Raw genomic sequence first — 12747 nt, 5'->3', positions numbered from 1 at the left:
CTTCTAAAGTTTGTGTCTGACTATTTTAGGTGATAGCTTTCTCTTGAGCAGTTCAGCATTTGCAGAACTTGACTTTTATTATCTAAATTTGGTAATTCTTGATTCTTTTAGGTAGAGTCTCTTCTTTCTCCAGGGTTTGTGATGATTCTGTGTAAATTGAGGGCATGCACTTATGAGTACTGGATAATTGAAGCACTAGCACACACTGTCTTATTTCTTCTCTACATATGTCACCGGTGGAAATCTCATCTCAACACTGAACCTCTCTGGGCCTAATCTCTAAATGAGGGGATTGAATACAATTTCCAACACAGTGCTAAAATTCTGTGATTTAATTAAGGAAGATTTGAGTTTTTATTAATAAAGACTTTAGAGGAAAAACCTTGAGACAGTAACGTCTCTGGAAAAAAACCACTTTCATCTGAAAGATTCAATGGGAGGTTTGCTGAATTATACAAATCCAGGTTTTAAGTTAAAATGAAAGTTGCATTCATTCCTAGGAGATATCTGGTACTTAAAATGCCACCTGTTTGGCAATTTTGTTCAACTCATTTGTTTTTCTTTTTCTCAGTCTTATGCTTCTTTTTGAGATGCTTACAGGAAGTGTCAATAACAATTAACATCTATAGCTCAGCCCTCTCCAGATAAAAATATCATGCCTAACTCCCATCCTCCGTGTTCTAAAAGAGTTTACTTGTTATGAATTTCTCTAACAGTGCTATTTGAATGCTGGATCAAAGAAGATTACTTAAGCTTTTGTGTTATGTAGTGTTTTATTGTCTTCCTAGAAAGTTAACGCAGCTCAATCATTAATCATTTGTAAAGGAATGGGAATTGTGAAATCTTCTCTCAACAATTAGTGCATTCATAGGGAGTGATTCAGGCCCTGGGATGCCACACTCCTCAAATGTGATATAAGTGACACTGTAACAGGTTTGCTAAGCCAGTTGGCTGTGGTAAAGCCATCTGCAAAAATGGGAACCAAGATCCTGACAATTCTCTTTTTACTTGCAGTTATGGAAAAATTTGAATGCAGAAGCTTGAAATAAATATTGTGCTGCTGAAATGTACCGGTTTCTTGATACTGCCTAATAGGATGTGAATCTCTGATAATTGAAACAATGCTGTAAAATTAAGTAAAAAAGTACTTCTTATATCACTTTGAGTTTTTTTTTTAATAAATGTGTGAACTTTTGTCTACTCATCTATACAGTTAGTTGCAGGTTTCTGATTGTCACTCATTCTACTTGCTAATGACCACAAAATCCCAAAGGATATCCCCCACACATCTCAGAATTTCTATATATGCAAATTAAAAGTAATTTTAATGCTCGAGACAGTGAAATAAGTTAGTAGATTGTCTACCACCATAATTATTCCTACATCATAGGTATTATGCTTCCCAGGTAGATAAATTCAAAATGCTAATTTCCCAATGGCAAATATGCATGATTTCATTTTGGGTGATTTGAACTGGTAAAAAATTATGACTCAGTGTTGAATTTTACTATGCACCATTTTCACCTGGATGTTCCACCATCTTTCCAAATTCCACTTATCCGAGCCTGAAGCGGGTGTTTTTCTTCCGAGTGAGGCTGCCCTCCCAATTTTCCTATTTCTATGAATATCACCACTGTTCTCCAAGTAGCCCAAAAGCAAAAGTCAAGTTCTCTGACATTTCTCTGTCTGCATCTCTTAAACCTCTTCACTAACATAAACTGTCATGTCAATTCTTCCTTTCCAATAGCTGTAGGATTAGGGTTCCCCACACTACTCTCATCTCATTCCAAGCCTTCATCATTTCCACTTGTTCAGTTAGCCTGCAAATATTTATTGGACATCTACCACATGCCAGGCCCTGTACTAGGCACTGGGGATGTAATGGTGAGTGAGCAAAGAAAGATGAAGGCCCTACCCATAAAGTGTAGTGAGGAAGACAGGTATTAATAAGCACACACACATGAAAAACTGCATCTGTGACAAGTACTATGAAGAAGAGATATGAGGGTTGTCATAAGAGGTATGTCATAAGAGCCTAGAATAGATTGGTTTGACCTAGTTATGGAGGCAAAGGAAGGCAGTCTTCCCTGAAAAAGTGATGCATGAGCGAGATCTGGAGGAAGAATAGAAGTTAATCAGATGAAGAAGGGTGGGAAGATCATTCTAAGTAGAGGCAACAGGATATGCAGTAGTCTTGTGGTGGGAAAATAATGCCAAGTATTGCAGGACTAAAATGAGGCTGCCGGGCTGAAGCCCAGAAAACAAGGGAGAAACTTAGTACAAACTGAGGCTGGAGAGGCAGGTACAGACCAAACCATGCATAGTTTTTTTAGGCTCTATTAAGAAATTTTTTTTTAATCCTATGAGTAATGCAAGGCCACTAACGGGAGCTGAGTATGTGAAGGTGTGTGTGTATGTGTGAGAGACACGTGATCAAATCTGCATGTCAAAAAGATCATTCTGATTGCATTATGGAACAGATTGGAGGGGCCCCAAGAGTAGAGGCAGAATCTAGTTGGGAAGCTACTGTAGTAGTCCAGGTGAGAGACTGATGGTGGCTTGGCCAGAGTGGTAAGTGATAAAGGTGGGGATAAACAGGTGGAGTAAAGAGCTATTCAGCAGGTAAGATCCACAGGACAAGATTATGGATTGGCTATAGCAGGTGAGAGGAAATGAAGGAGACAGAGGGAGAGGGTTTTGGCTTACACAATTAAATGTATGATTCACTGTGGGAATACTGAAAGAGAACCCAGTTTGGAGAGAGTTCAAGTTGGGGCATATTGAGTTGAGGTGTTAATGAGATATCCAAGAGATGATGTCAAGTGAGCAATTAGTCATGTAAATGTGGAGCTCAGAATAGAGATCTGATCTAGAGATATAACTTGGAGATTCATCTGTGTATATGTGTAAGTTGGAATCCCAGATGTGAAGAAACTATAGAGGGACTTGCCTGGTGGCGCAGTGGGTAAGACTCTGTGCTCCCAATGCAGGGGGCCCAGGTTCGATCCCTGGTTGGGGAACTAGATCCCACATGCATGCTGCAACTAAGAGTTCGCATGCCACAACTAAGGAGCCCACATGTGTCAACTAAGACCTGGTGCAGCCAAAATAATTAATTAATTAAAAAAAAGAAATTATAGAGTGAGAAGAAAAGAGGTGCTGGGACCAAGCCTTGGGGAACCCTGATATTTAATGGCCAGGTGAAATAGGATGTGTCTGCAAAGGTGATAGCCAGAAGGAGTGGCCAGAGAAGTAGGAGAAAAACCAAGAGTGCGTTATGTCATAGAAGTCAACTCAAAGAATATCTTAAGAAGGAAGGAATGGTCAACATTATCAAAAGCTGTTGAAAGGTCAAGTGAGATGAGGACTGAAAAAGTATCCATTGTATCTGTCTACATGGAGGCCATTGGTGGCCTTAGTGAGTGCTGTTCAGTTGAATGATGATGGCAGAAGCCAGATTACTGTGGGCTAAAGAATGGGTCAGGGGAGCATGAAGACAGCCAGTAGAGATCAATTTTCTTTAAAGAAGTTTGGGTGTGATGGGGAGCAGAGTGACAGGGCAGTACCTGCAGAAGGATGTGGATTTTTTAAAATCTTATTTATTTATTTTTGGCTGCTTTGATTCTTTGTTGCTGTGCGTGGCTTCCTCTATTTGTGGCGAGCGGGGGCTACTCTTCATTGCGGTGTGCAGGCTTCTCACTGTGGTGGCTTCTCTTGTTGCAGAGCACGGGCTCTAGGCACGTGGGCTTCAGTAGTTGTGGCACATGGGCTCAGTAGTTGTGGCACACCGGCTTAGTTGCTCCACGGCATGTGGGTATCTTCCCGGGCCAGGGCTCGAACCCGTGTCCCCTGCATTGGCAGGTGGATTCTTAACCACTGCGCCACCAGGGAAGCCCGGGGTTTTTTATGTTTTATTGCAACAAACTGGAACATGTTTTAAATCAGGAAGGGGAAGGCTCCTTAGGGAAAGGAGGGATGACTGTTGGTGTCAGCTTTCTGAGACGGCAGCACAGCTAAGTTTCTACCTGATGACTTCCTTTGTTTTTTCCTATGAAATAAGAGGAAAAGGTTACTTGATAAACACGTGAGGGTAAAGTTTGAGAATGGAGAAGGTTTTCAGTAATTATTGCAGAGAGTAGGAGCATAAATTGACCAGAGAAAAGTGGTAGGCTGGATAGGCAGTGTGAAAAGCTTATTTGAAGTTGGTGATCATGAATATATAGACATACTAATTCGTCCTCCTGTGTGACTGTGCCCATCATTACATTAGAATGCAGGAAGAAAATATCGTGAAACTTCTGTTTATATTTATTTTTATCATATTCTTTTGTGTGTGTGTGTGTGGTACGCGGGCCTCTCACTGCTGTGGCCTCTCCCATTGTGGAGCACAGGCTCCGGACGCGCAGGCTCAGCGGCCATGTCTCACGGGCCCAGCCGCTCCGCGGCATGTGGGATCTTCCCGGACCAGGGCACGAACCCATGTCCCCTGCATCGCAGGCAGACTCTCAACCACTGCGCCACCAGGGAAGCCCTATCATATTCTTTTGGCATATTTTGAGTATGTTTATAATGTACATAATGTAAATTTATTATACATATGTATACATTATTGGTAAATATATATACATAAATGGCATATGTTAAAGAAATTTTAATCTTGGGGTCCCAGATCAAAACATTTTCAGTTTATAGTACTGAGATGAATAATAGGCATTTGACAACAGTTAATCATTTTTTGAGCACTTCCTATATGCCAGGTGCTATGCTAAGTATTTTACATGCATTAACTCAATTCTCAAAACAATTTTTTAAGGTCGGTGTTATTATCTCACATTACAGAGGAGGAAATTGAAACACAGAGAGGTTAATTAACTAGTCCATGATTACATAATGAATAAATGAGGGAGCCAGGATTTAAAAATACATCTATTTGAATCCAAAGCTTGTCCTCCTTTTTTGGGAAGACTTTAACCACACAATCCAATTTCTGTAATAGATATAGGACCATTCAAGTCATCTATTTCTTCTTAAGCGAGTTTGACCACTTGTCTTTCAAGAAATTGGTTCATTTCCCAAAGTTAATCCTCTCACTCAGTGTGCTACTCTAGTATGCACCCCTCTTTTAGGAGTGCCTATATTTTTTTATGGAGACACGATGGAATGGATATCCTTCTACCTGTTACTTAACCAGGGCATTATGAGAACCATATATAGATTTTGGAAAGTAGAAAATCATCTTAAGAAAAACCAAGTAAAAAAAAAGAAAGAAGGAAGGAAGGAAGGAAAGAAAGAAAAAGAAAGAAATAAAAAAAGAAGGAAAGAAAGAAAGAAAGAAAGAAAGAAAGAAAGAAAGAAAGAAAGAAAGAAAGAAAGAAAGAAAGAAAGAAAAATCAAGTACAGTTGGCCCTTGAACAATGTGGAGATTAGGAATGTCAACCCTCCAGACAGGGAAAATCACGTTACAATTTTTTTGTTTTGGCTGCGCCCCGTGGCATGTGGGATCTTAATTCGAACCCTGCACCCCCTGCAGTGGAAGCGCAGAGACTTAACAACTGGACCACCAGTGAAGTCCCCCCATTACAACTTATAGTTGGCCCTCTGTGTCTGTGGTTTCTCCATATCCGCTCTTCCACATCTGAGGATTCAGCCAACCGTGGATTGTGTAGTACTGTAGTATTTACTATTGAAAAAAAACTTGCGTATAAGTGGACCCACACAGTTCAAACCCTATAATTCAAGGGTCAGCTGTAATCACATGATTTGATTTATATCTGATACTTATCTCCTCTTAAAAATGTGAAAAACCATTATAGAGCTGTTTCTTAAATTGTCTCTGACTTCTAAAGTTGAATCCAAAGTGACACATGCTTTGTAATTTTTCAGTTGTTTCTGAAAATATAGCAATTCAGGAAACAACTACAACTCTTTCACAGCAAATAGATTTGACAACACCACTCCAAGTTACTGGACTAAAACCACAAAAGACGGTATATTCTTCTACCGTGGAGTCTAAAAGCATGCCTGTATTTGCAACTGATTATACAACCAGATCGTATTCCAATACAACATCTCCACCTCTGGAAACAATGACTGCACCAATTTTTAAAAAGACATCCATAGCTGAGACAGCTACATTCGCAGCAGACATTTCGTCTACTTCAGCAGCCATTGCTCTGTCTACCTAGAGTACCTCCATAGGCCCTACTGCCAATTCCATGAAAATAAGTAAATCCCCATCTTCAGAGAGCACAAGGACAACAAAAATGGCTGAATCCATTGCTACTGAGACCTTTCATCCAACAGTAGCTACTAGTTTTCTGTACACATCTGGATTTACCAAGAGTTAATTACATTCAAAACTTCAGTGACTGGATCTCAGTCGGCTGTTAGGAGGACAAATTATTTATTCTCATCTATTGAGTCGATATCCATGTCTACAACATCTTGACCCAAATCCACAGGTATGGGGGCACTCCCTATCTCCACAGCTAGCCAGGAGTTTTTTTTTTTTTTGTGGTACGCAGGCTTCTCATTGTTGTGGCCTCTCCCATTGTGGAGCACGGGCTCCGGATGCGCAGGCTCAGCGGCCATGGCTCACGGGCCCAGCCACTCCACGGCATGTGGGATCTTCCCGGACCGGGGCACGAACCCGTGTCCCCTGCATCGGCAGGCGGACTCTCAACCACTGCGCCACCAGGGAAGCCCTAGCCAGGAGTTTCTTGCATCTACAGCTGCTGGAAGTGTACCTCAGTCCACGGTGGGCCAGACTTCAGCTACAACTACTCACGTTGGGACTGCATCAGCACTGCCACCTGAGTCTGTGCTTCTCTCCACAGCTGTTCCAGTGGATTCTGTATTTCCTAGAAATCAGACGGCATCCACATTGGCAACAACTGATATGGAAATACCCTTTACAGTTTATTCAACTAGGTCTATTGAAATGACACCTGCGCTAAGAACAGTTGAAACAGAGCCGGCATTTACAAATTTCCAGGATGTCTCTTCACCCAGAGTGGAGGGCACAATATCTACCTCTGTGCCAAAGAGGCCTCTTCCGTGGCCCTTTCTTTTAGGACATCCTCTCCATTCACCAGAGCTCAGAGTGTACAGACAGTTATTGATGCTGAGACTACACATGCAGCCTTGACTACTGGGATCACACTTGCACCTACAGTGGCTGGAACTATGCTTTACCCCACAATCACTGGGCCAGTATATACCCAGAATACACCCCCCGGTGGTGAAAACATGCTTTCTCTGATTTCCACTAGATCAGCTTCCACATCCAAGGTGTCTGAGTCTGGTCCCACATCAGTAACTGATGAAGGTAACCATCTATCCTCCACCAATGAGATCATTTGGACTTCCAGACCAGAACAGACCCTGTTGACATCAGCATTCCATGGGAGTACTTCTAATACAGAGCATTCATCCACAACTGCTAATATTATCGTCCAACCAGAAGCATCCACAGAGAGTGAGGCCACTACCACCGCTGATGTTACTACCGACAGATATACAGCAGTTCTATCCAAATTGACATCTCCGTGGTTTGCTAATTTCTCCACAGTTTTTAGAGCCACATCTGTAACCAAACTGCCTGAGTGTAAACTTACCAGTTTACTACTAAAACCCACCTCTATGTCCACAGTAGCTGGAAATGAACTTCTTTCAACACCAAGGGAGACAGTTGTTCCACCAGTAGATAGAATATCTACCCTTGCTTATGTTGAACCAAATTTTTCTACTGAGGAGAGTGCTTCTGAGAACACGCAAACAGAGACAAATGGTACAATTGCATCTGGAGAGACAATAGCCCCTGTTGCAGAGTCTGCAACAGCACAAAGATTCAGAACTGCTGTGACAAGGAAAGAAACCACTTCCCATTTTCTTAAGGGAAAATCGACTGTAGCAGCGACAACCGAGGTTTCTCCATTTGCAACGATACTGGAAGCAACAGATGAATCTGTTTCCCCACTTCCTGATATGGAGAAGCTGACTACCCAATTGGATAATACAACTGCAACTACTGAAGCGAGAGAAAGTTGGCTTTCTACAAAATCGGTGAAAACCACACCTAAGAATTCACCTCATGGAACTACAGAAATCTTTAATTCCACCCACATCTACACAGCACATTGGACTTCAGAGACTCTACCTGAGGGGAATCCAGCCCCATCTCCCACTTGTGGGAGCACAGAGACATTTTCTGAACCCCTGGGTGCTTCCACCACAAGAATACTGAGGATGAGTTTTGCCACTATCCCTACAGACAGGACGGCTATGTCCTTGACTGCTGGTGCCTTGTTTCCACAGCCTATAGCCACGCATTCCTCAGCAGCCCCTGTGCCTATTACCCTTGTGTTCTCACTGCCGGTTAATGTCTCTGCTGTCACCTCTATGGTGCTGTCTGAGGAGACTAAGGTTACCATGCCTGGGCCTTCTACATTGGCCAGGGCTTCCTCCACATCTCTGCCCTCAGATATCTCAACTCTGTCATCAGCTGCAGTGACCACAGCATCGATGCCGCCATTGGATCAGAGCACTTCCACAACCAGCGGTACCGTGCCTTCCCACAGAGACTCCATCCACACCACTTCAGAGGCCACAGGGATCTCTGTCAGGATGACACCCACGGCGGTTCCCTCTCTGGCAGAAACTCGAGTCCCCTCGCTGAGGCCTCCCACTCCTGTGGCAACTAAGGCTGAGACCACCATTCTGTCCCCGTCAGCTGACACAGTAACCCCTTCCACACCCACTCTTGGCTGCTCTAAAGCTCTCCCTGACAACACTCCCGTTGTGTCCTCCACTCATGTAACCTCAACTATGTCTACACCATTAGCAACCCAACCCGTAGCTCAAGTGGAGGAGACTTCTACCCCTGCTCTCAGCTTTCCATACACTTTCAGTGGTAGTGGACACGTTGTTAGCTTGGCTACCGGCACCACAGACACTTCCATTGTTGATGACACTATGCCCTCACACACCTCCGCCAACAAGCTTATTACTTCACTCTACGGTCACATTTCTCAATCTTCCACACATCCTGTAAACACACTGGTCCCCACCTTATTAGTGACTGACATTTCTACCTTATCTTCTGACAAGGAGCGGATGACCACCTCCCTGGGAAAGACCCCTAGAACTCTGAAGGTGACAGAAATGTCCTCATCAAAGAATCCTCTTATTTCAGACTCCCACAGTACTTCATCCTCGGAAATGACAGACACAGGATTTGCTGAGGGCACGAAAATTTCCAGTCACCAAACACATTCACTTTCAGAGACTCCGTTTGTGACTCCACCTAATGAGAGTCCAACTTCATCTCCCACTTCTGGGAGCACGCACACTCCACCTACCTCAACAGCAGATGTCCACATTTCAGAAACGCCTCCCAGTCTTGGGGAAACAGCTCTCCCTTCACAAGCTCTGACAATGACCACGCTTTTGTCTCCTGAAAAAGAGAGCATGAGTGCCCTCTCAGTATATACTCCCAGGACTGAGAAAAAGGTAGTAAGCACTACCTCTGTGACTCACTCGTTCTCACACCGCCAGGATACTTCATCTGCAGATACCATAACTTCTGGGACAACCAGGACATCAAATCCTGTAAACAATAACAGCTCCTTCACACTTGCTTTCATCTAGCACTCAACCCGAGGTGTCTTCAGTTGCCTCTCCTATTTCTGAAAGCACACAGACCTCCCCTGAGACTCTGTCTCTTTCCACAGCTTGACTATCTAATGCCAATTCTACAATGATGTCTCCTGACAGGATCGCTACAGCCCTTTCTGTTCCAAATGTACCTACAGCACTTCTTGGGGAAACCGCTATGGCAACGTCCATTCCCATCTACCAGAGGTCCCCACGGCCAGTTAGTGTCACTGCCTTCACCTCCAAAAGCGTTTCTGACACTCCCACGGTACTAATGACTGAATCTTCTAAAACAGCGCTCGCAGATTGTTTGAAAAGTCTTTCTGTAGCCACTTCTGGGCCTGTGGCTGAGATGTCCTCAATGTCAGCTAATGACTCTGCGCTTCCACCTTCTGCTGTTTCTTCTGATGCTTCCACAACAGCTGGATCATTCTATACTTATTGTCTTCAATTACCCCCAGGGCCTTCTATGACCGTGCAAACATCGACATTGGATGTCACACCTGTGACATATGCTGGGTCTACTTCAAAAAGCACTGTGGCTTCCTGTGCTTTCACTACTTCAGAAATAACCGAGGTGTCCTCCAGGATCACACCTACATCCTTATCCTCCCCAACAGAGCCAACTTCTCCTTCTGTGAAAACTATTCCAACCACTATAATGGCTGGGCTAGTGACTACATTCGTAAGCACGCCTGCCTCTCCTCTATTCAGTTCTAAGAACATGAAGCTATTTCTTCCATTCCAAAGACCACATTTTCACCATTTCTATCAACAACACGACAACCATCACAACGATATGAGGCCTCCACTCTGGGCATATTCTCTGGGATTACTAATAGCTCTCTGTCTACTGTAAGCAGTGGTAAAGTAACGGTTCTCACAAATACTTATTCCAGAATTGCCACCCCTGAAAGTGTGCTTTCATCTACTCCCTCAGAAAATCCCCACACTTCCTTGAATATTCAGGTTTCCCCCTCTTTGACTGGCTTTAAGAGCACTCCTGGACCCACACAAAGTGTAAAAGCCACCACTTACCATTCTTCAAGTACAGAAAAGATGACTTCCTTGTCAGAAAATACTTCAACAGCCGGGACAAAAGGTGCCACGTCTGTGAATGCACCTGTTTCATACCCTCCCTGGATTCCATCCAGTACAGCTCCACCCTCTTTGACATCATTTCTGTTTTCACCTCAAAGTACTGAAGCCGAGTTCTCTACTCCAAAGACTTCTTTTCCTCCTACATCCCAAATGGTTAATAATGGTTGAATGGTTGAATTGACCGCACCCGGTCTATTGGTGCTATGCTTCTACCTAGCCCTACAACAACATCTACGTGGAGCAGAATCCCAGCTGCATCAGCATCCCCGACATTAGTTCCTCCTAAGCCCACACAGGACTCCGTTCTAAATATAGCCACCACTACATCCACTGCTACTGGAGCCCCATCTCCACTCATATCCACTGGAGTAACACATCCTTCTACAGCAAGTGTGTCTTCACTAACGTCTTCCTCTTTTGAGACAACCTGGCCTGACTCCACACCTTCCTTTTTATCTATGGAAACTTTGACTTCACCGATTGCTGTTAAGTCCAAAGGTATGTTCCGCAATATATGTGGCATCACAGAATGCATGCACAATGGGATGTGTGTTCTCCAAGGGAGCCAGTTCTCTGAAGGCAGAAAGGTAAAAAGAAGGGTACAGGTATTTCTTATTTATTTATTTATTTTTTGCAGTACGTGGGCCTCTCACTGTTGTGGCCTCTCCCGTTGCTGAGCACAGGCTCCAGACGCGCAGGCTCAGTGGCCATGGCTCACGGGCCCAGCCGCTCCGCGGCACGTGGGATCTTCCCGGACCGGGGCACGAACCCGTGTCCCCTGCATCAGCAGGCGGACTCTCAACCACTGCGCCACCAGGGAAGCCCTAATCTCCTTATTTTTAATTACAGTTTCCTTCTACAATATTGAAATGAGCTTCTCTGTCTTTGATGAAGAGCTAAGGATCCCTATTACCAGGGTTGTAAAAGAATTTGCAAAAAATTGGTAAATAATCTTTTGAATATTTGTGCTACATAAAAAATACGTGAAAAAAATATGACTGAGTAGATTAAAACTAGGCTACACTTTTTTTCTACCCATAATACATTTCACAGCAAATTGGTTTTGATTATTTTTGCTGCAAATTTATCCACTCTGTAATCAACACCATGAGGATGTATGAGGTCTCTCTTTCATAGTGCAAATGCTAAAAGCTTTTATGGGATGTTATTATTTTAATTGGTTTAGAACTGTGCATTTCCCTCCACTGACATGAATTCTGGGTCTTTGCCAAATTTCCCTATTTGGGGAACCTAGGAGAGCCGTGATAACATAGCGTATGCCATTATACTTAAAATATTTTTGTTTTCTGCATTTTCATTTCTTCTCTCTTTTACATAAGAGATGTTTCAGTTATCCTTACATTTTTCTGATAATAAGAGTAATACGTAAAAAATTCAGAGACTAAAATCTGAAACCCAGAAAGTAAATATCCTCCCTGATATTGCTTCTTGTATTAACTCCTCTTACCAGTTTAAAGTATATTCTTTCAGATTTTTTCTATACATATAATAACAGTGATACATGTGTGTTCCTTTACAAAAGTAATTAGAATCAGTAATTACGCTATTCTGCAACTTGCTTTCTTTTCACTTAACCCTGTATCTTTGAGCACATTCATGCTGGTAAATATAGATCTACCGCATATACTTTAACAGGATTTCACTGGATCATTGTATTGTAGTATTTCTTTTTAATCCAGGCATCTTTTTGTGGACATTTAAGTTGTTTCTATTTTTTTCTCTATTTGGAAACAATGCTGACAATGATGCCCTTGCAATAAATTTGGGGGGCACTTGAGTATTTCTGTAGGATAAATTCCTAGAACTGGAATAGCTGGATCAAAGGACATGAATGTTTCACATTTTAATAGCTATCACTAAGTGACCTCCCACCAACAGTAAACGATGATGTCTGTTTTCCCTCTCTCCCCATCAGCATTTATTTTCAAGTATATACGACATGATTATAAGTGCTTGAAAATGGGGGGGGGT

The 12747-nt window shown here is 42.9% G+C and overlaps 1 protein-coding gene across 1 annotated transcript in view; it reads left to right on the top strand.

Annotated features, from left to right (window-relative positions):
- The window catches only part of ADGRG4 (adhesion G protein-coupled receptor G4), a 59370-nt gene that overhangs the window by 9079 nt on the left and 37544 nt on the right, over positions 1–12747 (top strand). Inside the window, 8 exon segments of the mRNA XM_067723996.1 lie at positions 5884–6342; positions 6345–6498; positions 6709–7034; positions 7037–9629; positions 9631–10379; positions 10382–10908; positions 10950–11253; positions 11605–11698. Coding sequence (XP_067580097.1) covers positions 5884–6342; positions 6345–6498; positions 6709–7034; positions 7037–9629; positions 9631–10379; positions 10382–10908; positions 10950–11253; positions 11605–11698 — 5206 coding nt within the window.

This window comes from Pseudorca crassidens, chromosome X, assembly GCF_039906515.1.
Source record: "Pseudorca crassidens isolate mPseCra1 chromosome X, mPseCra1.hap1, whole genome shotgun sequence".
In the NCBI taxonomy this organism is placed as follows: domain Eukaryota; kingdom Metazoa; phylum Chordata; class Mammalia; order Artiodactyla; family Delphinidae; genus Pseudorca; species Pseudorca crassidens.
This window is presented reverse-complemented; position numbering and strand designations above follow the sequence as displayed.